The sequence below is a fragment of the Trifolium pratense genome, linkage group LG6 (assembly GCF_020283565.1).
Source record: "Trifolium pratense cultivar HEN17-A07 linkage group LG6, ARS_RC_1.1, whole genome shotgun sequence".
NCBI classification, from domain to species: domain Eukaryota; kingdom Viridiplantae; phylum Streptophyta; class Magnoliopsida; order Fabales; family Fabaceae; genus Trifolium; species Trifolium pratense.
In genome coordinates this window covers 25,028,945-25,052,501 of record NC_060064.1, presented here as the reverse complement: position 1 = coordinate 25,052,501, position 23,557 = coordinate 25,028,945, and the positions used below count along the sequence as shown (strand labels likewise).

General features: G+C 31.6%; 2 protein-coding genes across 2 annotated transcripts; one reads left to right on the top strand and one right to left on the bottom strand.

Moving 5' to 3' along the window:
• The first annotated feature begins 6,007 nt into the window (after nucleotides 1-6,007).
• Nucleotides 6,008-15,269, top strand: LOC123888930 (alcohol dehydrogenase-like 3). Its single transcript, XM_045938098.1, has 11 exons — nucleotides 6,008-6,334; nucleotides 6,502-6,640; nucleotides 6,761-6,897; nucleotides 7,036-7,085; nucleotides 7,295-7,626; nucleotides 11,445-11,527; nucleotides 11,893-11,968; nucleotides 12,342-12,403; nucleotides 12,491-12,589; nucleotides 12,980-13,141; nucleotides 13,292-15,269. The coding sequence occupies exons 2-11, from the start codon at nucleotides 6,571-6,573 to the stop codon at nucleotides 13,400-13,402; spliced, it is 1,182 nt and encodes a 393-aa protein (XP_045794054.1). The 5' UTR covers nucleotides 6,008-6,334; nucleotides 6,502-6,570; the 3' UTR covers nucleotides 13,403-15,269.
• LOC123888931 (probable envelope ADP,ATP carrier protein, chloroplastic) lies at nucleotides 13,748-18,493 on the bottom strand. Its single transcript, XM_045938099.1, has 10 exons — nucleotides 18,057-18,493; nucleotides 17,042-17,098; nucleotides 16,125-16,187; nucleotides 15,965-16,021; nucleotides 15,800-15,883; nucleotides 15,570-15,638; nucleotides 15,364-15,476; nucleotides 15,094-15,263; nucleotides 14,399-14,477; nucleotides 13,748-14,314 (listed from the first exon to the last, which is right to left on the bottom strand). The coding sequence occupies exons 1-10, from the start codon at nucleotides 18,399-18,401 to the stop codon at nucleotides 14,200-14,202; spliced, it is 1,152 nt and encodes a 383-aa protein (XP_045794055.1). The 5' UTR covers nucleotides 18,402-18,493; the 3' UTR covers nucleotides 13,748-14,199.
• Between the last annotated feature and the right edge of the window lie 5,064 nt (nucleotides 18,494-23,557).

Below are 23,557 nucleotides of genomic sequence, written 5' to 3'. Positions count from 1 at the left end.
TCGTGTGTATCCCGAATGGATTGTTATATGGTTCTTGAAGAACTTATAAGTTGAATTTTACTCTATATGAATTCCAGAAGAATTTAATTGTATAGTTCCTGACGAACATATAAATTTAGTCTTTGAATTCTCAAAGAATTCAATAATCTTAGTTCCCGAACTTAGAAAACTCATCTTTTATCCATTATGAAGTCCAGAAGAAGAATTCACTATATAGTTCCTGAAGAAAGTAATAATTTTCACCTTTTACTATAAATTCTAATTTCAATAATCATGCATCTTTGATGGATTGTAGTATAGTTCTTGAAGAACTTAAATTTTATTTCTCTTTTATGAATTGTAGATGAATTCAATATTTCTACATCTTTAGAGGAATGTAAAATGATAGTGATTAATTAGCAGTTCTTGAAGAACTTACAAAAAAATTCAATGAATGACCATAAACTTTTGTGTTTTGTTTATTTCTATCAGCAAGTTGCAATATTTTTTTAGTAAAGTTCCATTACTAAATAAACTTTTTTGTTTATGAGCAAGTTTGCAATGTTTTCCATATGATATGGTATTACTTTAGTGATAATGGTATAGTGGTTTCACTTGTATTGGTTTCTTGATTTTATGAGCATGATTAGAGTAGTGATAAAATTGGTCCTGCAATTCTAAGTGTATAATGCTTCATGTGTAAGTAAATTATAATGAGAAAAGACGATATTTTTATGTCTTTATAAAAATTTATAACATCTACTTGATTTTAATAGAATTTAGCAGGAAGAATTTTTTTTTTTCGGTTCCGTTTTGTTATTTATAAAATATGATTCATCCATAAATAATGTGTGGATGATTTTTTAATTATTTGTGATACTACAAAATTATTAGCGGCTTCAGAAGAGGCTAATGTATTATTATATGGAAGTACGAAGTTATACATTATCATTGATAATGAATTGTATTCTTAATATCTACATATTCCGAAGAAATTAAGTGTAATGAAAAAGTTATAAACTAGAAGTTTATACTACATTTTTATATATAATAGTGTAATTGAAGTGTTGTGAATTCGTCTATAAAATCACACCAATAAAAACTTGATGTGTGGAGCAATTTAAGTTTTATACTACATTTTTATATATAAAAGTTATAAACTAGAAGTTTATACTACATTATATTTTGGGAACATTCAAACTCATGAAGAGCTTGAGATATTGTCATTTCTTACAAAATAAGTATTTGAAGAATATTTTAGAGCTCGAGTAAATGATGAAGAACTAATTGGTCCTGAAGTATCACATTTTGGTTCAAATGGGGCCAAATATATTATGGACCTATTACTTGGGGCCAAATATATCACAAACAAACTATATGTTTACATGAGAATTTAAACAAATCACAACAACAACCTCATGAATTGATGAAGAAACTTTAGCGCTACGAGAGATGAGTCAAGAATGTGTTTTGATTGAAGTTCGTGATTTATCACATACAAGAGATTTGTAATTTTTTTCTTCTGAAGGGTTATTGCAACAATTCAATATGAAGATAACATCGCAAGACTGCTAATTCGTGGAGTAACATAAAAGGAAGATAGAACAAATTTTCTGCAAGTCACTGCCAAGTAAACTTTTGGGCAACTACTACAGAAGATTATTTGATTTTCTTCATCTCATATATAATTGTCTTTATGAGGGGAGACATAAATATGTTCTGCACTCTTTTTCCCTTCACCATGGTTTTGTCCCACTGGGTATTCATAGTAAGGTTTTTAAGGAGGCAGTTCAGTTCAAACACAAAGGATGTTGTACTCTTTTTCCTTCACTAGAATTTTTTCCCACTAAGTTTTGTCTAGTAAAGTTTTAATTAGGCATATCCTCGATGGACATCCAAGGGGGAGTGTTATGAATATTTAGTGGATGTCCATATAGGTTCTAGGCCCATGTTATTGGCCCATTACATTTGCTTATAAATAGAACTCATGTATCATGTAAAGTATACTCTTAAGGAAGAATACAGACTCTGTTATTCTCCTCTCTTCTCCCTTTCTTTTTATTCTTCCCCATTATTCCTATTGTTTATACATAGTTTCATAACACACACACACACATATATATATATCCGACAAAGTTTTTTTTTTTTTTTTTTACGTAAATCTTAACTCATTTCATTCAACAACATAGTTTCAATATATGATGGTATGTAATCAAATTCTTGACAACTAGCAGTGGCGGAGCTAGCCCGAAAAATTGGGGCGGGCCGCCACAAATATAAATCGAATATACAAAAACATTACTAAAAAAAGACATATCATATTTAGGGTGTGTCTAATATGTGGATATCTCAAAAACAATCAAATATCATTTTAAAAATATATCATGAAATATATTTTATGTCAATTCATGTGTACACTTAATACTTTTTAATTAGTTCTTGCATTTATGTTTATAATATTATATGAATCTCTCCAACAAAAACTTAATTTTTTTTAATAAAAGATTGATCAAACATGAGTACTTTTTTTATACACAAACTCTATTTTAAATAAAAATTCGAGTACTTTTTTCTCCAAAAAAAATATACTTGAATACTTCGACAAAATAAATTACACATTTTAAAACATCTATAAATTATTAAACAATAAAACATTAGAAGGAATGCTTAAAAAAATAAATTAAGAAGGATATTTGAAATATTAAGAATTCCGGGTCTTCCAAAGAGCGGGGGTTTGAAACCCCCGCAAACGGAAAACCTGTTAAAGAATTCCAAACCCCCGGAAAACCTAAAGTAACAAACTACACCGTCTATTTAGCGGGGGTTTATAACCGCCGCTAAATAGTATACCTATGGAGAAAAAAAATATGGGGCGGGCCATGGCCCAACCCAGCCCATGAAGAGCTCCGCCCCCTGACCAGTGACAACTAGCGAAAGATAACGCCACCTTTGCTAACAAGTGAGCAACATTGTTGGCTTGTCTCATAATAAAACTTATCCTAAAGTTTCATAATGAACGTAAAGAAGTTTTACACGCGAATAACATATCGCCAAATTTCGTACGTAAATTTAGTTTACCTCTAATGTCATCAGCCACTAGCTTGCAATTTAGTTCTTCTATAACAACATTAGAAAATTCAAGATTTCGGAACCAAGAAATAACAATTTAAAGACCTCATACCTCTGCTTCATGTGGAAGGAGATTACCATGATTCCACGTTTTTGAGAATGAATAAAGTTTTCTTTATCATCTCTTAAACGCATATTTGTACCAAAACGGTTTTGCTCCCTAAATATCGCTGCATCAACATTACATTTAAGCATACCTTACATTGGTGATATCCATGTTCCCTCTACAACTGAAACACTAGTGCTTGCACCTCTTCCTTCTTCTGTAACAATCGACGTAATTTTTCTCAATCCAGTATTATTCACTAGATTTTGCATTGTGTAATAATAAGCAGATTTGACACTATATTCACCATTTCTTGAAAACTTCCAATTAGGCGCATCTATAGAGAGATGAAAAGAAGAAAAAAAAGATACCACATAATTGTTCACCATTAAAGACACAAAAATTATTAGGTGGTTGCGCATCTTTTTCCTTCTGCCTTATATGTACCAAATTAAGAATAATATAACACCACATAATTGTTCACCATTAAAGACACAAAAATTATTAGGTGGTTGTGCATCTTTTTCCTTTTGCCTTATATTTACCAAATTAAGAATAATATAACAATGTTTTCTCTTTAGGGCCTATGGTTTTTTTTCCCTTTTGGAATTTACTTTTTTGCCCTTCAATAAAAACTTCGGTTACTACGAATAGAATTTTTTTTGCCTTGAAAAAAAAAATTCAGTTTCTGTTAACCGAATTTTTCCTGAATTTGAACTAGAAAAAACTTCAGTTTCTGCGAACCGAAGTTTTTAGCAAGAGCAAAATTAGAATATTTGGGAGTATAACAGATATATGGGAAGCCTAGAGAGAAAACATCTAATATACTTATAATTAAGTGGATATTGGGCTATGTGGCGGAGCCAAGGGTGGCCGGATGGCCCACGACCCAACACCAAATATATATATATATATATATATAGAGTCAGGATCCGTTGACACCAACTAGTTTGACACCAAATGTTACACCTCTCAATAACGTTTTAACCGATATAAATTTTATAAAATCTACCGTTGGATTGAAAGTTTACATCATATAGATCATTTGTGTAAAATTTCAGACAAATGCAAAATCAGTTGATATGCTATTGAGACACATAAAGATTAACGGCATTTAAAAAAATACAAAAACCGTTAATTTTAATGTATCTCAATAACATATCAAATGATTTTGGATTTATTTGAAATTTTACACAAATGATCTATATGATGTAAACTTTCAATCCAACGGTGGATTTTATAAAATTTATATCGGTTAAAACGTTATTGAGAGGTGTAACATTTGGTGTCAAACTAGTTGGTGTCAACGGATCCTGACTCATATATATTTTAAAAGGTGATTCGGTTTTGTTCTTCTTATTTATTATTTGAGTTTTGCTCTTGTTCTTCTTATTTATTATTTGAGTTTTCCTATGTGATTTTTTCATTTGTCCCGTCTTCGTATGGAGTTGTTTGTTATTCCGTCTTCATACGGTGTTAGTTTTATCTTTGTACGGTGTTTGTTTTGTTTAAATTAGTTCCTTCTTTGTACGGTGATGTTAATCTTAACACTTGAGGCATGGTTGAAGCACTCAAAAAGTTCAATGATGAGTTTATTAATGAAAGATTTTTGTTGTTCAAAAAAAAAAAAAATAGACATGCCTTATGATATGTGAGTTTGTTAATAAAAGATTTTTGCTGCTAAAAAAAAGGTTCTTGGTATTATGAAAAATCCACATCAAAAATTTTTGTATCCTCTTTATATATAGATATAGATTATGACTTTTTTCTTTTATAAATATATTTTTTGTATTTAATTTATATATTATAATTTTTTCAGTGGTCTATCCATAAAAAAATTTAGTTCTTCCACCGACTCAGCTCAAGTAGTTAACGAGCTCCATCAAAAGACACATAGTTGGAGAGAACCTGAATTCAATTTTGAGATGAAATGGTTCATATTTATATTTTACTTATCTACCAATGGTCAAACTCTAAACTGTAGAGCCCCTTACTCTTAAAAATCGGAAGGCGGGATGAGTTATTATGCATAACGAATAAACTTATGCATGATGCATAAACAAATCTTCACCATCAAATTGAACCTAATAAATCTCCAAACGCACCATTTCCCACCCCAAATCAACAACAGCAACCCTTGGACGTCATCAGATTGCTTCGTAGTTAGTTTTAACCTAAAATCATGTCAAAACCATTTTTGTTGTGGAATGGTTTCACATTAAATGTACTTAATAATGTCAAAACTATTTTTACTGTGGAATGGTTTCAGAGGGTTGTAATCCAAAATCATTTTGCTGTGGAATGATTTTGTGTGTTATTTATGCATGGTGCATAAAGAATTCGTTTATGCACCATAACCACTCTCTCGAAAGGCGCAAAAAAAAAAACTAAAAATGATTTTTTTTTTCTATTTGCATTTTTTTGTTACACTTGCAATCACTTTCTTTTATGATTATCAACATCAATTCTACATGCATGTCAATTTCCGATATGTCTTCTTTATTGTACAAGTACTCAATTTTTACAATTCAAAGAAGACGTTAATAGATGTTCAATTTAATGATCATTACACACCAATCAGAAAAAAATAAAAGAAGAGTTATTTCCTAATCAACCTATAAACCAAAACAAAACAAAAATATTTATTCAATCAACTATAGATTGCAAAATTGCAATTTCTCCTCTAAACATAATGTTTTTTCGAAGGCACCAAATACATCAAGTGTTAGCTAACCAACTTAAATGACGAGTTTTCACACTTTTCTTATTCCTCACTAAGCACCAAAAGAATTGAAATGAATCCAACTTTCCTCGAAATTGATAAATTCCAATTCAACTATCTATAAAGACTCTATTCCAACTTGAATAGAAAAGAAGCAATTAAAGAAAATATGATAAACATATCTTCCTTCTCCTTAAAACAAAAAACACAACAAAATTCAAACGGATTAACAATAAACATTTTTATTTTTACCAATTTACTAAAAATTAATACTAACTAACACCAAAATTTATTAATGCATATAAAATCTTTTTTTTTCCTTCTAAATATACACGTGCAAGTGTACAACACCACACACAAATGACACACCTAGTCTCTCTTGTTATTATAAATACATACAGCTCCTGTTTCATTTTTCTATAGTTCTATATCGTTTGCCATAACCCATCCATCACAAGGTATCATCTTACTTTGTTTTTTACACCACTTTGTTTATTTTTATTTCCTTACATAATATGTACTATTAATTAGCACATATCTTATATACTATTTTTTCCTCTTTATATTCTTCTTCTTTTATATATACAATACATGGATTCCCTTTTGTCACGGGCTTTAGTTTCAGGCTTTTGTTGGTCACTAGTTTCATCCACCAACCAATTTGCTTTTCACAAGACAAGAATTAGAAGAAGCTATGGCAACTTCAAATGTTGCAAATGGAAATGGTTCAAGTGAGACCAAGGGAAAGACCATCACTTGCAAAGGTAGGTAACTCACACAACTTACATATTCAAAATAATTAATTAATTTGCATTAGCCAAACTTACTCATCTATACTTGAGCATATATTGAATCTTAATCAACAATTTCATTTTATGCATTAGCCGCCGTGGCACATGGTCCGGGAGAACCTTTTGTCGTGGAGCAAATTCTTGTACATCCTCCTAAAAAAATGGAGGTTCGAATTAAGATCCTCTATACTTCTATTTGTCACACCGATCTCAGCGGTTGGAAAGGCGAGGTAAACACAATTTGCACATCTATATCTATATATGTATATAAAATAATACATAAATTATATTTTGTTTCAAACAATTTCTTATTTTGATTGTTTTTCTTCTGATCTATTTTTTTTTCTTCTTGTTTTTGTCAATCAAAGTGTGAACCTCAACGTGCTTATCCTCGGATTTTTGGCCATGAAGCTTCCGGGTATGGAAAAATCCATTCCGCCAACTTTTCTTTCATCATAATCACAAAGTTACATGCCATACTTGTTTACTGAAATTATTGACTTTATTTACAAATGGTTGAAATCTTCAACTGTGTGATTATGAATAAACTAAATTCGGATTATATTGAATATATAATGTTGACTTATTTATAATTAGATGTGACAAACAAAAATAACATTTGTGTAGGGTTGTGGAGAGTGTGGGAAAAGGAGTGAGTGACATAAAAGAAAAGGACATAGTTGTCCTAATATTTAATGGTGAGTGTGGTGAATGTGTCTATTGCAAGTGTGAGAAAACCAACATGTGTGAGAAGTTTGGGGTAGACCCAATGAAGAAGCTAATGTGTGATGGTACAAGTAGATTTTCAACAATTGATGGCAAACCCATTTTCCATTTCTTGAACACTTCAACTTTCACGGAGTATACAGTGGTGGATTCAGGTTGTGTTGTTAAGGTCAACCCTCAAGAAACTCTTTGCCTTAAAAACCTCACCATGCTTAGTTGTGGAGTTTCCACAGGTAAGTACCCTATATATATATGTTCATTCTTTTTAATATTTTTTTTATTTAAAATAGTTTAGCGTCAAAATTGACACATACTATTTGATAAATATAATGACAAAATAATATTCTCTCTTTCGTTTGTATATTTTTTCTTAATAAAAGTACATTAATATTAAATGTATAGTATCAATATCAACGATGATTAATAAAGATTCATTAGATGTTAATCTTATGAGTCTCAATAACATGGTTTTACCTCAAAAAAATAAAATAAAATAACATGTTTTCTCAAAAAGAAAAAGTCTCGAACAACATATTAAATAATTTTAAATTTTAATAAAATTTTACATGCATAATATATATATAACATGAAATTTCAATCTATATATAAAATTTTAATCTAACAATTTATTTTATAAAATTTGTATATATAAATTAAAAATTTATTACAAGGTGCAATATTATTATAATGTTAGACTAATGTCACTTTGATTTCTTCCAATATATAATTCAGAATAGTTCTTTTGTTTTTTATAAACTTCAGATTGGTTCTTAATTTAATATTCTCTATTATTTGCGGTATGTTTCTTGCATATTCATCATGCCTCCTGTTTTTTAATGGTGTAGGTAGGACATATGATTCACTTATTATCGTGATTCAAAGAACATTATGGCTCTATCACCAATGTCACATTTTATGTCTTAAAAGCTTATAATTTTATATGTCATTTTTTGAGCAATCACATTTTATGTCTTAAAAGCTTATATTTTTATATGATAAAAATTAATTAGTTTGATAAAATTTGTTTCTCAAGAGTTTATAAGTTTAATGCTATTATTTCAATTATTATATCTTTAACTATTTATTACTCTATCTTTTTTCAATTCTTCAATTTTTCATTTTTATATTATTAATGAAGGACAATTTTGTAAACTAACTCAATTTTTTTTTCCATACAACATTAATTACAAAGAAGAAGTATAAAATAGTACATAAATTAGCTTATAATAAACTATTCATTCGCTATTAGTTCATCAACTATAAACTAACTTATCATATATTCAATATTTTTTTTATCAAACTTTTGAGAGAGAGTAAACATGTATCCGATTTTTTTTTTTTACTACAATTGAGTTGATGATTGAACTCAGAATCTCTAACATATTTTTCAAACTCCTTATCACTAGTAAATTAGCTAGTAAGATAAAATAATTGAAAATTAATTTGGATACGCACCGTGCTCGTCTTGCGCTCAGTTGCGTTATTAATAAAATTTAGTAGTTCAAAAAATTGAAAATTTAATTTTATTTAATTTCAACAGATTGTTTTGACTAACATGCAATTTAATACGTGGGCCTATTGCCTTGCGTGTGGGGATGGGGTTGATTTTCAACATTTAATGTTCCTCGTTGTGTTCACCCCATTCCTTATCTTAAGTCATTCTCCCTCACGTCATTCACTCCTCCTCCTATTAAACTGTGAAATACCCACTGAAATTTTAAAACTCGTTAAATACTCTCATGAAATTTGAAAATAGATAAATATTTTCCTGAAATTATAAAAAGTCAATCAAATTGCCCCATGACACTACCGGTCAGAGTCCATGTCAAGGGGTAATTTGATTGACGTTTTTATAATTTCAGAGAAATATTTTCCTATTTCCAAATTTTGGGGAGGTATTTGACGAATTTTGAAATTTCAGAGGGTATTTGCCAAATTTGTTTTGTGCAACAAATTATGTACTGATGCATTCAAACTCCCTTTTCCCGGTCAATAACGAAACACATCACTACGTTTACTGGTAATAATATATTCCTCTAGTCCTTAATATAAGAAGTTGACTTTTTAAATACATTTAAAAGTGAATGTATCTAGTGTATAATATAGTCTAAATGCATTAATTTTTTAATATATCTAAAAAATTCTTAATTATATTAAGGACGGGAGGGAGTAATAGTAGTACATCATAGTACTAATAATTGAATTGATCAATGCAATTGAATATTGTTTAATGACGCTAGACTGAGCCTCAAATCTATGTCCATAAATTTTTTAATGGGTATGGTAATTACTAATGAGTGTTGCGGAGTAAATTTTATTATACAGTATTTGATTTTTTTTAACCAGGCTTGACAAAACAGTCAAATAATATTATATTTTAATTAAAAGTCATAACTTTTAATGTAGCTATATAATAGTTTCAAACAAATCTGTGTCAAAATAAATTTTCAAACAAATCAACCAAAAAAAAAAATTGTTTCAAACAATAGGTTTATTATATCACTTACAAAATTTACCTTTGATTATCAATAAAAAATTACCTGATTCTTTTGAGAAAAAAAATACCTTTGATTTTTGAACAAATGGTCTTTAAAAGTACTTATTACTAGAATTTGCTATATTTTTTATAGGTATAAATTATAATTTTCATATAGAAAAATTGATTGCGCCGGTCAGGTTTGACTTGAAGTTTTGCTATAGCAGTCTTGAGGATGACCAAATTTCTTGACCTTCTTATTTTGCAATTATAAAATAGAAAATGCGATTCTTTAAAATGTTTTGTTTTATGATAAATAATAAAAATAAATATTTTATAATTTTTTATATAAATAGATCTTTATATTTTAAAATCAGTAACTTCCCCAAACTATATTTTCTCTAGAAGCAAATGAAAATTCAAACATTAACATCACCAACACGTACGTAATTAAAATAAAAAGTATAAGTTGTAATTTAATCGATAAATGCTGACATTTTTAAGTTGGATATTTTCACTGAAATTCGAACTTAGGACATCAAAGTTATGTGTTTGTCTTAGTACGCTTGTTATTTTGTCTACCTATATAAAAACTCGGTCAATACTCAATAATACTATTTTTATTTATTGTGCGGGACGTTTCAACATGATACTAGTAGAGAGGAAAAATAAATTTTCAATGGAATATTTAGTCAAAAAATTATCAATGGACTATAATAAGTTGACTCAGAGACTTGGAATTTTTTCCAACTTGAAAAATACTATTCTTCTCGTGTCTATGAAAAGACGTACAAGTAATTTGTTCTTTAAAATTTGCTGGAAATAGATCTTTGGTGTCTTTCATTTTTTTTATAATAATAATTGGCATCTAGATTGGCCAGAAAAGAGGGGAAATAAAATACCTAAAAAATGAGAAAACGAAGTCTTGTCATTTTGTTTGCAGCCTGCAATTTCACGTAACATTATTTTTGTTTTTTACTTATTACTTTTCCCATGCAGAGAGGAAAAGTATGTTTTGTCTCAATATTTTATCTGATGGTCAAGTCAATGTTTGTATCTTAGGACGGAGTCTTTTTTGGAGCCGGCCAGATGTGTTTTATGTTAAAGAAAGAATCAACGATAATGTTTTTTATTTTGTGTCAATAATGTTATTCTTAGTCAAAAAAATGTGTATTCATTATTGTCTACAGTATAATAATAGAGTACAATTGTACCCAAAAAAATAATAATAGAGAAAAAAATGTGCATTGATAGTGTGAAATAATGTTACCAATCAATAAAAACCGTGTTTCCGCCGTATCACTCCACTTCCTCCACTTTCTTAATATGACATGGAAGATTACAAAATTCTTACCGAATGTTGGTATAAAATTAATTAACACTAATAACACATAATCTTTAAACTTATAATAATAAAAGCTTTTTATTTTATTTTTTACGGATAAGAATAGAAGTTTGTAGTCTCGTGCTCAGTTGATATATTTGCCATTAAAAAAAGTAACGTTTGATATATATATATATTAGGTTGATTTTATGTGATGTGATTGTGAATTGTTGAAACTCAAATAAATGTAGGAATTGGAGCTGCTTGGAATACTGCTAATGTACATGCTGGTTCATCTGTAGCAGTCTTTGGTTTAGGTGCAGTTGGCCTCGCAGTAAGATTTTTAATTTCCTGGCACGATATATTATAGCTATTTCTTGATGTGTATGCTCATTTTTTTTCTCTTTGATATTAACTTATACTGACAATTTCAATGCTTCACGATAATTTCATCTGCAGTAATATTTTTCTTTGATTTTAACTTAACACTGTCTTTGTTTGATGTGCTGAAGTCTCTTTGTTTGATTTTTAAATTATGATATATTTAAATGCATTTTTATAAATAATATTATAATAATGGTGTTTCTATTTAATTCATCATTTATTCAATGCCTAAAATATGAACCAAAAACAAATTTATAACTAAAAAAAAATATAAAAAATCTTGGGAAGACTTAATTTTTGTTGGACTTGGGCCAGGTTGCAGAAGGGGCACGAGCCAGAGGTGCTTCCAAAATAATAGGTGTGGATATCAACCCAGACAAATTCATCACAGGTAGCAACTTAATTTGAGTACAAGAGTTTAGGACTATATAAAATTTTCCTTCTAATCACCATATAATTTACCTTCTAACCTAATGCCTCACTGGATTGTTGGGCCAATGAGGAGAGCCTCACTGGGTTGGTTCAACATATTGAGGCATCAGATATATGGATCATCTCACTTATAGGGAGCCTCACTCAGTTGTTGGGCCATTGAGGAGATCATCACTGGGTTGGTTTAACACATTGAGGCATTAGGTTTATGAGTCTCTCATTTATATGTTGTTTAACCTCTACTTTTCCGACAATACGAGACTTAATTCACACTTAATATATCTCATCATAATCTAAATCTAACATGAAATATATTTTCTTTGTGCTCAAAGCCAAAACAATGGGAATCACAGACCTCATAAATCCAACTGATGAAGAGAAGCCGGTATATGAGGTTGGTGCTTTCTCTCCACTCATTTCGCAAAAGAATATATTATCTGCACATGCATTTTCACCAGCAAGATTATAAATTCATCTGCAGAGAATCAGAGAAATGACTGGGGGAGGAGGTGTAGACTACAGTTTTGAATGTACAGGAAACTTGAATGTTCTAAGAGATGCCTTCTTGTCTGTTCATGAGGTATATTTATATTCCTAGTAGCAAAACAATTCCAGCAGTTTCATTGACATAATTTATAGGCCAAATGCATCCAGAGGTCCTTTAAGTTTTGCATCTGTAACAGATAGGTTTTAAGTTTTTGAGGTAACAAATATGTTTTTTAAGTTTCTAATTTATTGCACCGCTATCCTTCAAATAGGTCAAAAAGCAATGTTACCTAAAAACTTAAAAGGACCTATGTGCTACCTAAAAAACTTAAAGGATCCCTCAATGCATTTGACCTAATTAATATTTCAACTATTCTTCATAAACTTAATCTTTATTTGAAAGCAAGGGTCCAATTAAAAACTGATCAGACACAATTTTCTAGTTTAAAATTGTGCACTACTTATGTCAATTTTTGTAATGCAGGGTTGGGGATTGACTGTACTATTGGGAATTCAATCATCACCAAAGTTGCTACCCATACACCCGATGGAGCTCTTTGATGGGCGCAGAATCGAAGGATCAATTTTTGGAGGTTTCAAAGGCAAAAGTCAGTTGCCTAATCTCGCCACAGAATGCATGCAAGGGGTAATGATCATCTCTACTTGCAATGCCTTCAAACTCAAATTATGTTATGAGTTTTAGTGTGCAAATAATATTATTCTATAATTACTCATCTTAGCAAAAACTAATGCATGGTCTAATACCTGGTTGTTATGGCTTTGATTAACTTTTTAGGCGATAAAGCTGGATAAGTTCATCACTCACGAACTTCCCTTTGAGGAGATAAACAAAGCCTTTGACCTTTTGATTGACGGGAAATCTCTGAGATGTCTTCTGCACCTCTAAGAAAAACGCTCTTTTTTTCATTCTGATAGAGAGCACTCTCCAATTTTATGATATCTGAATGAACTCTTAAATAGAAGTATATCTAAATTCTAAATATAAATATGAGTGTTTTTTAACAGTACTTACGCAGCGTTATCTTACTGTGAAGTGTGCTACGACGGCCAAGAAAGAAAAGTAGTTGTGTACTCAAGTTCGCTCTTCAATATGAATGTTGGACGCCATTTCTTTTTCGTTATGCCTTTGCACCCTGTAAATTAAACGTTTCTGAAGATGGGAGAGAGTATAATAACAACCATTCTGATACAACTACTACATGTAAAAATAATTATGGTTTGCAAGGGAGAGTTTATTAAATGCATACAGTTTTCCATAATATATCACCATGTTAGATAAATGGTTAAGTACAACTTGTCTGAAAAATTACAGCTAATGATAATGTCGAATGCATCAAAAGAAAATTACATCATGCCTACCTAACATAAATATATATTCTACAAAATTCTTGGCCAACTGATACAGAAACATTGGCAGCTGGATGATTGTCATTACTGCTGGAAGATAATATTTGGAATCATGGTGAATTTGACAAACTCACGGTGATAATATGATTTTGTAGAAGCTCCAAAGTGTAGATTTTGTAAAATCACGGTAATTCATTGTGATTCTGTCAAGCTCACCATGAATCCAAATATACACACAATTTCCACAAAAATTGAACACTTCTACACAGAGTATTGATTCCAAAAAAAAATTCAGGAGCAAAAAAGGGTAAAATAAGAAGAATTCAGAGTTCCCTTTCATTGTTTGTTGATGTTGTTTTGTTTGTTGCGATTTTCCTCTGTAATTGTTTGAAATTCTTTCTCACTAGCTGCAATTATGCGCTTCACAATGTCATATGAGGTAAGCTTGATGCTGCAGAGAGAAACAAGGGTGAGTAAAGAAACTAATGCTAAGAAAGCATAAAAATGGGCTTCAACAATAGGAGAAAACAGGAACCTGCTGTTTGGTAGGGTTTTCAGAGCATTGGGTACAAATCCCCGATACAAACCAGCAACACCATCTCGTGCCACAATACCTGTATCAACATAAGTTTTATAATAAACAAATCCCCCTTAAAATACACAAATTCAAATAGTTTAATTAACATCTAGTGTGCCATCCCAGCATATTTAAATCTACTTATACTAGTATATTGTTATATTACAACCATGATTATAAACATATTGAACAAACTTTCAGGGGAAAAAGGAAATAACAACAATTGTAGACAGACAAATACACTGGTTTACCATGGTCTGTAATTGTTAAAGCAACCTTCAATAAGACTATCGAGTCCTACTGTTTACCAAATATAAAGGGATCATTTTATTGTGGTATCACTGGTATGATTGATTTTATTGCATTTTTTATCATATAAATAAGCATCGAGTTAATAATTGGAAGATTCTGAATCAATTATTATCGTACATGTGTGTTTTACTTTTAAATTCAAGGCTCCAATTAGGCAACTTAATTACTGCAGATATAAACCCAATACTGGGGGTCAAAGAATAATAGCAGGATTTTATTTAGTTACTTATTTTGACAGGAAAACTTAGAAACAGTATTACAGCACACAAGTCAAATTCTTAAATACATTGTTTTATATAAATTTATTTTATGACACTAAAGTAAACAGGAGTAATCCTCACCTGTAAAAGCTTCTAATACTGTCGTATAAGGTGTACCCCTCAATTGCATTTGTCGCCGGACAGTGTCTAGAGGATAGCATGTAAGTGTGGCTAGAGATGCCGAAAGCACAGCAGTGAGTATAGTTGTTTCAGTTCTCTTTTGATACTTCTCAGGCAAAGACTTCTTTAATCTATCACCCATAGAATTAGAAGGTCAGGATTTTCAATATCAATGTCCAAGTCCACTGTACCACAGATCACAATAAAGATAGAAGTTATTAATGAACTTACAAGTCAAAAACACAAAAATTCACTGCAATATAAGGAGCAATTGCAATAAGAGAAGGCCCAAGGCCTCTGTAGAAAGATGCAAATCCTTCCTCCCTTAGCATGCACAAGGCAACCTGGAAAAACCACAAAATGGTACCGAGCCCCCTATCAGGTACATCTTCACGAACAAAGAACTTGCTTAAATGCTAAATCAGTTCAATCAATACCTCTGACATGGTTCGACAACCAGGTTCAACGGCTAATCGTAATCTCAGAACATCTAATGGGTAAGTTATCTACAAGGATATAAAAAAATTAGATACATTGAAGCAAGATGTAAAGGACAAAAGACTATTTTACATAAACGAAATTGCTAATAGATATTAATTGTATCATGTAAAACATAATAACACGCAAAGCTAGGAAAAAGAAACGCACGGGCCCTGTATTTACTTACAAAAGTGGATGTCATGCCAGCAAAAGCACCTGCTGAAAGTCTTGCCACAACAGAAAGTTCACCATCCTGTCCCTTGAATAATTTCTGTGAATAAAAAAATAGAACTTCAAACATGAACAGGTAATATTTGCTATTAGAAGTTTTAAAAAGGTAGTTAGGGGTGACCTTATAAAATTCGTAAGCAAAAAGCTGGACGGCACTATAAGGTATAACCCGAATCACCTGTAACATTAAAAAAGAAGCTCTAAAATGGAAAGACTAGTCATTGTTAATAAGGAAAAGTGAATGCAAAAATATCAATACATTTTTTACTGATTGTACTGACCTGCGGGAGGTTTCCCTTCCAGTAACCTCTAATCCCTTCTTTCTTCCCTATAACAGCAATGGCCTGTGTTTTATATTCATGTGACCAAAGAATTTTTAAAAAAAGTCAAGATCACAATCAAAGTGATGGGAGGAGGAAATAAACTAAAATTAGTAATTAATATGTGATGTGCAAATACAAATCGTTAAAAACAGGTAGTTGACTGAAAGTAACATTCTATTGCTACTACTGAGCTGGCCGATTATACACACAACTTGGCCAACTACCCTTCTACAAGATGGCTACAATTACAAACTAGCACCATTGAGAACAGAGAGTCTATAACCAAGTCCATAAATTATCAATTACTAATCATCATGAAGATAAATCTTTAAAGCATTTATAAACACAAATATGATGAAACCACCTTTTGCTACTGTCAACGGAAGACAAAAAAATAATTTTGCCAAATGTTAATTGATACAAATACAACATTAGTGCAAATAATGGAGTCTACCAAGAAGGTATGGAACTCATCAACACACCTCTTCAAATTCGTTCTGTATTCAATTTTTTCTTTTAACCAATATAGATCATAGAGGTATTAGTTAACTTAGTAGTGGTAATTGGTAAATAAACAGCCCAGGTAGTAGCATAATACTTGTTCATATGACCATATGATCTTTGGTAAGAGGAAAACGTCCCTGCGTCCCAATTACCATATAGATTCCAAGCTAGTCACAATATAGTTCAAAAGGACATAGAGGAAATACAGAAGTAGAAAATTATCATATATCACATAACAATCAAATAATCAACTTACACACCTACAACATACTCTTAAACATTTTGAGTTGAAACAAAGGGAAGTACAAATCATAAAACCAATCAACACTTAAAACGTTAGGCCGGAAACTATGAAAAGGATCAAACATTACCTCAACGAAACCTATTGCTTTCTTAGCACTGTCTTGCCCGACCCGCACACCATGAGTCTGCAAATACATTCTGTGCCAGTTAGCTTTTGGATTTCATTAATTAAACTTGTCACTACAACATTATAATTATGAGAGAATGTTTGTTTACGTTTTCAGTTGACATTTTATCATCTAAAATTACAAAAGTACCATCTTATTATTATTATTTGATTTCATATTTCCAACACCGGTGTTGTCAAAATAGCTACTATACCGACAGTAAATCTATAGCATAGTAAAATTTGAACAAATTACTATTATTTCGTGATGCGCTATTTAGGAAAAACTTTTGTCAAATTGCTCCTTTTGCGTAATAATAAGAACGAACAGCAATTTTCTGCAATCTGCATTTGGCAATAGTGTTTCCAACATTGAGCATTCCTTTGTCAAAGACAAAATATTAAAACAACATTTGATAATTTGACCATGTTTGGCAAAAGATAACGGATAGCTAATAAGGTAGCTTATACTTACAGTGAAGCTAGCTTATAACATATAGTGGATAAGCTAACTGATTGAATTGAATTCGTAGTGTTTGGTAAAATCAGTTGTTGAATTAGCTTATAAATATAAAATGACATAAAAAATGTATGTTTAATTAATATTTAATTTTTTTCAAGTAAGATGACAGACATAAAATTAGAAGAAAAAATGATAAGTTATAAGCTAATTTATCAAAATAAGGTGTAGCTAGTAAAAATAAGCTATAAGCTTGTGAAAAAAATGTTGTCAAAGAGAGCCTTTACCTACAAAAATTCTCCATAACATTTTGAGCATAAGATTTTATAAACACACAAAAATGAATGCACACAATTCGCACTCATTTTTTAAACTCCATCTAAACGCGGCGTTTGGTCTATAATTTCAGTTAAGTTACAGATTCTAATTATGGAGTTTCTAATTAGTTAGTTAGTTAGTTAGTTACAGATTCATTGTAAGAAATAAAACAAAAGATAAAAAATAATTCTGCGCGCACCTGCATGAGGAGTTTGATACGGTCGAGCGGCGCAGTGAAAGTCTTAGCGGCGGCACCAGCGAAGGCTCCGGCAGAGAAAAGAGCGGCATCTTTAGGAACAAACGCCAAGGCAGCGAGCGGGTGTTTGAGAAGCTGAGAAGGCGTAGGAGCAAAATGGTTATGAAATTTGGCTTCTGCAACAGAAACACAGGCGAATTTCGTGTCGGAGGTGGTTGCGGTGGCGAAGGTGAGAGTAGCGTTTTGACGGAGAGGGGAATGGGAATTGAGAGAAACGACGTCGCATTTTATGTTTGGGATTTTGTGCCATGAGATTAGGGCTGTTGTTGTTTCGTCTATGGTGGACATTGGAAGAGGAGATAAGGCGCTGAGGAAGGAGAATGAGAGTACGTTTCAAAAACTCCCTCACTCACCAACAGCTGTTTCTCTTCTTGGTTGTTACTCACACATATAAAAAATATTCAAAAATATTGCTGTAAAAAATAAAATATTATTTTTACATTATGCTTTTTTTTTCCGGTAGTCCACATTTAAGATGGATAAGTGGCTGTCTGAAATTCGAATTCGGCTTATAAATATAAAATACGATATTTTTACCAACTGAGTTAAGTTTGCGAAGATTATATTGTGGTTTTTTAATACATATCATATGTTAACTATGGTTCGAGACACTAATTAACAAAATCCAAAGAGGTCATTTATTTTTTAATAAAAAAAGTACTCTTTTATCCTTAATTATAAACAAAAATCAATTTTTCATATTCATTGATGTTTGAACAATGTGAAAATAAATTCGACTTAATCAACAATTAAATAGGTGAATCCAAACAAATCACTTGATATATAAATTTTTTAAATTTAACGGTAGATTTTATAAAATTGATATTCGTTATAGGATTATTGATAAGTGATTCATCGTGCACCACTTAAGACACTCGTGCATGTTAGCCTCCACCCAAACAAAAAATATATAGTCAATGGATCAATTTGTTCCAAACAAAATATTTGTGAATCCTTGATTCTAACATATCCTTTATTAATAGGCTAAATTGGACAATTCACCCCTTAATTTATTTATTAGTTTCATTGGTCCCTTAATAAATTAACGTTTCTAATTAGTCCATTAACTTATTTATTAGTTTTATATTGGACTCTTAACTAATTAACGTTACAAATTGGTCCTTTAACTTCAATTTTTCTAGTTATATTGGTTTTTTTCGTTAGTATTTCTCAAAAAAAAAAAATTAACGTTAGAAAAATAGTTATTGACGTGTTTTTTTTTTTCAACATACCACTCATTTCAATGTGTTACATGGCCACATCAGTAGTAAAGTAAACAAAGTTAACGTTTTTTGAGAAAAACTAACAAAAAAGACTAATACGACAAACATAATTAAAGTTAAAGGATCAATTTGTAATGTTAATTAGTTAATGAATCAATTTGTAACGTTAATTAGTTAATTAATCAATATGAAACCAATAAATAAGTTAAGAAACCAATTATCCAATTTTACCTTACTAATATAAATCATATTATTAATATTATCAATGGTACATAACCTTTAAACCTTTATTATTTTAGTTTCTCATAGATTCTTTTTATTATGATAGAAAGATATTTTCACATTTTATTTATTTATTATGTCAAAATAAAAATATAAATATATCTTTTGATCATAATTCAAATATTTGTTTTTTTTTACAAAGTCATAATTCAAATATTGATAGTAGTTTATACTGTGGAAGTCTAACTCTTCAAACTTTTATTTTCTAGCTTGACAGTTATGTGAGAATTTGAGGGAAAGGACTTGAAGAGTTAGAAGCAAAAATGTGTTGTTTTCGGAATTTCAAAAATCGTATTTGAAAAAGAATTTTTAGTCATCGAAAATATTATTGGTTAACCTGCGAATTAGAGGATTCTCTTTAAGATTTTTCGCTGCACTACTTAAAATTGTGTAAGGAAGACGCCATGACGTCTCCAAGATAAAACTTGCAAGATCACAAATTTCATTTTACTACTACATCATAGAAAACAACATAAATTTAATAATGAAAACAAAAAGCAGTGGTTCTATTGAAGGAATAATTCAAGTTAGAAGTTAGTTACAATTTATGTTACTTGTGTTGTAAGCAACTAACTAGTGAGTTAGTTAGAGTAATCATAGTTAGTTAGATTGAATGTGTATATAAGCACATTAGTCATTGTAATTTCAACACAATCTTGATCAATAATAATTCTCCCTTTACTCTCTCAATTTCCATCATTCTCTCATTGTTGATTTCCCTCATTCTCCCTTCAAGTTCTAACAACTGGTATCTAGAGCCTCAAGGTTCTTGGCATTAAAGATTCAAGAAAGATCACTGTGCAGCAGAAGCTTGAAGATGTCAAGCCAATTGGAAACTCTGAGCAACAGTTTTGGAGGAAAACTTCCGATTCTTGATGGTTCCAACTGGGATAGATGGAACAAGCAGATGAAAGTCATCTTTGGCTTTCAAGAAGTGCAAGATGTGGTGGAAACTGGTGTGACTCCACTACCAGCAGATGCAAATGAGAATCAAAGAACTGCACACAGAAATTCCAAGAAGAAAGACTTCAAGGCTATGTTCTTTATCCATCAATGTGTTGATGTGATAAACTTTCAGAAGATTGAGAATGCAGGATCTGCAAAAGAGTGTTGGGACATTCTTGCTAAATGTCATGAAGGGAATGAGAAATTGAAGAAAGTTCGATTGCAGACATGGAAGAGAAAATTTGAATTGCTTCAGATGGAAGATACTGAAACAATCACAGCCTACTTCAACAGAATCACCAATATTTCAAATCAGATAAGAAGCTGTGGAGAAACATTGGGTGATGCAGCTATTGTTGAAAAGGTAATACGAACCCTAGCTCCAAAGTTTGATTACATTACTGTTGCAATCATGGAATCCAAAGATATAAGCACTATGACATTGGATGAACTGCAATGCTCTTTGGAATCACATGATCAAAGACTGAGTGAAAGACAGAAAGATAGAGCTGCAGATCAGGCACTGCAAGCTCATGCAATCAAGAAAGGCAATGGTAAATGGAAAGGGAAAGATAAGGCTCATAAAGAAAGCAATCACCAAGATAATTCAAAGAAGAACAGTGATCAAGGAGAATCATCACATCAGAGTAATGGTTCAAATCAAGAAAAGAAGGGAAAAGTGAATTTGAAAAAGATTCAATGCTACAATTGTCAGAAATATGGTCATTTTGCAAAAGACTGCAGAGGCAAGAAGGTTCCAAGGTATGGAGGAAAGAATAAGGCTGAAGCACATATTGCTCAGGAAGATAGTGACTCAGAGGCTGATCCAACACTGTATATGGCAACCATCACAGATGCTGAAGATGATCAAGAACATTGGTATCTTGACACAGGTTGCAGCAATCACATGACAAGCCATAGAGACTGGCTAATCAACTTCAACAGTTCATCAAAAACTAAAATAAGGTTTGCAGACAACAGAACAATTCCAGCTGAAGGAGTGGGTGATGTATTGATCAAAGGCAAGAAAGGAAATCAAGCCATCATCACTGGTGTTCTATATGTACCAGACATGAAAACAAATTTACTAAGTATGGGACAGCTACTAGAGAAGGGATTCATTATGCATATGGAGAATAACATCATGGAAGTGTATGATTCTCAGAACAACACTATTCTGAGAGCTCCTCTATCTCAGAATAGAACATTCCAAGTCACCTTGACTGCAAATCAATCCCAATGTCTGGCTACGATAAAGATCAATGACCAAGCTTGGTTATGGCATCTGAGGTATGGTCATCTGAACTTTAAAAGCTTGAGTTATCTGCAAAACAATGAACTGGTCAATGGACTACCTGCAATTAAGATCCCTAGAGATATATGTCAACATTGCTTGTTAGGCAAGCAAACAAGAAAGTCTTTTGTCAAGGAGATTGCAATGAGAGCCAAGCAGGTACTTGATGTAGTATATACAGATGTATGTGGTCCATTTGACACACTATCTTTAGGAGGAAACAGATACTTTGTATCATTCATTGATGAATTCAGCAGAATGATGTGGATTCACCTAATGAAGAGCAAAGATGAAGTGCTTCAGAATTTTAAGTCATTCAAACTGTTAGTTGAAAAGCAATCAGAAAAGAAGATTAAAATTCTGAGAAGTGATGGTGGTGGTGAATACACCTCAAATGATTTCAAAACATTTTGTTCAGAAAATGGAATTCAGCATGAGGTAATAGCTCCATACACTCCTCAACACAATGGAATAGCTGAAAGGAGGAATAGAACTATCATGAACATGACCAGATGTATGTTAAGAGAAAAGAATCTACCTCACAGTTTTTGGGGTGAAGCTGTAGTTACAGCCTGCTATGTTCTGAACAGATGTCCAACAAAGCAAATGAATAAGGTACCAGAAGCAATTTGGTCAGGACACACACCATCAGTGAAGCATCTAAGGGTATTTGGCTGCTTGTGCTACAGACACATACCAGATCAAAAGAGGAAGAAACTTGATGACAAGAGTGAAGCAATGATACTAATAGGATATCACACTGTAGGTGCTTACAAACTGTACAATCCCATTACAAAAAAGGTCACTGCTAGCAGGGATGTAACATTTGAAGAAGATAAATGCTGAGATTGGAACAATACTACATCAGATAATGGAAACTATGTACCATTTGAGCTGCTTGATAAGCAAGCACCTGAAGAAGCAACTGTGCCACCACCTCCAGCTTCAAACAATGCACCAGTGGTACTAAGGAGGTCAGAAAGACCAATTGTTCCAAATAGAACTCTGCAAGACTATGAAAGGGTCAGTGATGATATGGTCACTCCAGATGGTGACATTGTACATCTGGCACTATTTGTTGACACTGAACCCTTGACATATGCTGAAGCCTCAAAGCATGAAGAATGGAGACAAGCAATGACAGAAGAAATTGCTTCAATTGAGAAAAATGCAACATGGAGTATCACTCAATTGCCTCCTGGTAAGAAACCAATTGCTGTCAAATGGATTTATAAGCTAAAACATTTACCTAATGGAACTATAGCAAAATATAAAGCAAGATTAGTAGCTAAAGGGTTCCTTCAGAAGCAAGGCATTGATTTCTCAGAAATTTTTGCACCAGTAGCAAGAATTGAAACTGTAAGATTGGTGGTAGCAATAGCTAATCACTTCAGATGGGAGTTTGTTCAACTTGATGTCAAGTCTGCATTTCTCAATGGCAAACTTGAGGAGGAAGTATATGTTGAACAACCTCAAGGCTTCACAGTTAAGGGAAAGGAGGATCATGTATTGAGGCTGAATAAAGCACTATATGGCCTGAGACAGGCACCTAGAGCTTGGAACATGAGGATAGATGAATTTCTGAACAAAATTGGATATTCAAAGTGCACAGTTGAACATGGAATTTATGTGAAAGGCTCAACTCAGAGTAAACTCTGCATAGTATGCTTATATGTGGATGATTTACTGATAACAGGCAG

What these genes read in the sequence shown, in the direction of transcription:
- LOC123888930 (XM_045938098.1), top strand. Translation starts at nt 6,571, where the DNA reads ATGGCAACTTCAAATGTTGCAAATGGAAATGGTTCAAGTGAGACCAAG. An exon ending in AAGAGAAGCCGGTATATGAG is followed by an intron (nt 12,404 to 12,490) that starts GTTGGTGCTTTC and finishes ATTCATCTGCAG; the next exon opens with AGAATCAGAGAAATGACTGG. An exon ending in CCTTCTTGTCTGTTCATGAG is followed by an intron (nt 12,590 to 12,979) that starts GTATATTTATAT and finishes TTTGTAATGCAG; the next exon opens with GGTTGGGGATTGACTGTACT.
- LOC123888931 (XM_045938099.1), bottom strand. Translation starts at nt 18,401, where the DNA reads ATGTCCACCATAGACGAAACAACAACAGCCCTAATCTCATGGCACAAA. An exon ending in GTATCAAACTCCTCATGCAG is followed by an intron (nt 17,099 to 18,056) that starts GTGCGCGCAGAA and finishes ATGTATTTGCAG; the next exon opens with ACTCATGGTGTGCGGGTCGG. An exon ending in AATTTTTGTGTTTTTGACTT is followed by an intron (nt 15,264 to 15,363) that starts GTAAGTTCATTA and finishes TATGGGTGATAG; the next exon opens with ATTAAAGAAGTCTTTGCCTG.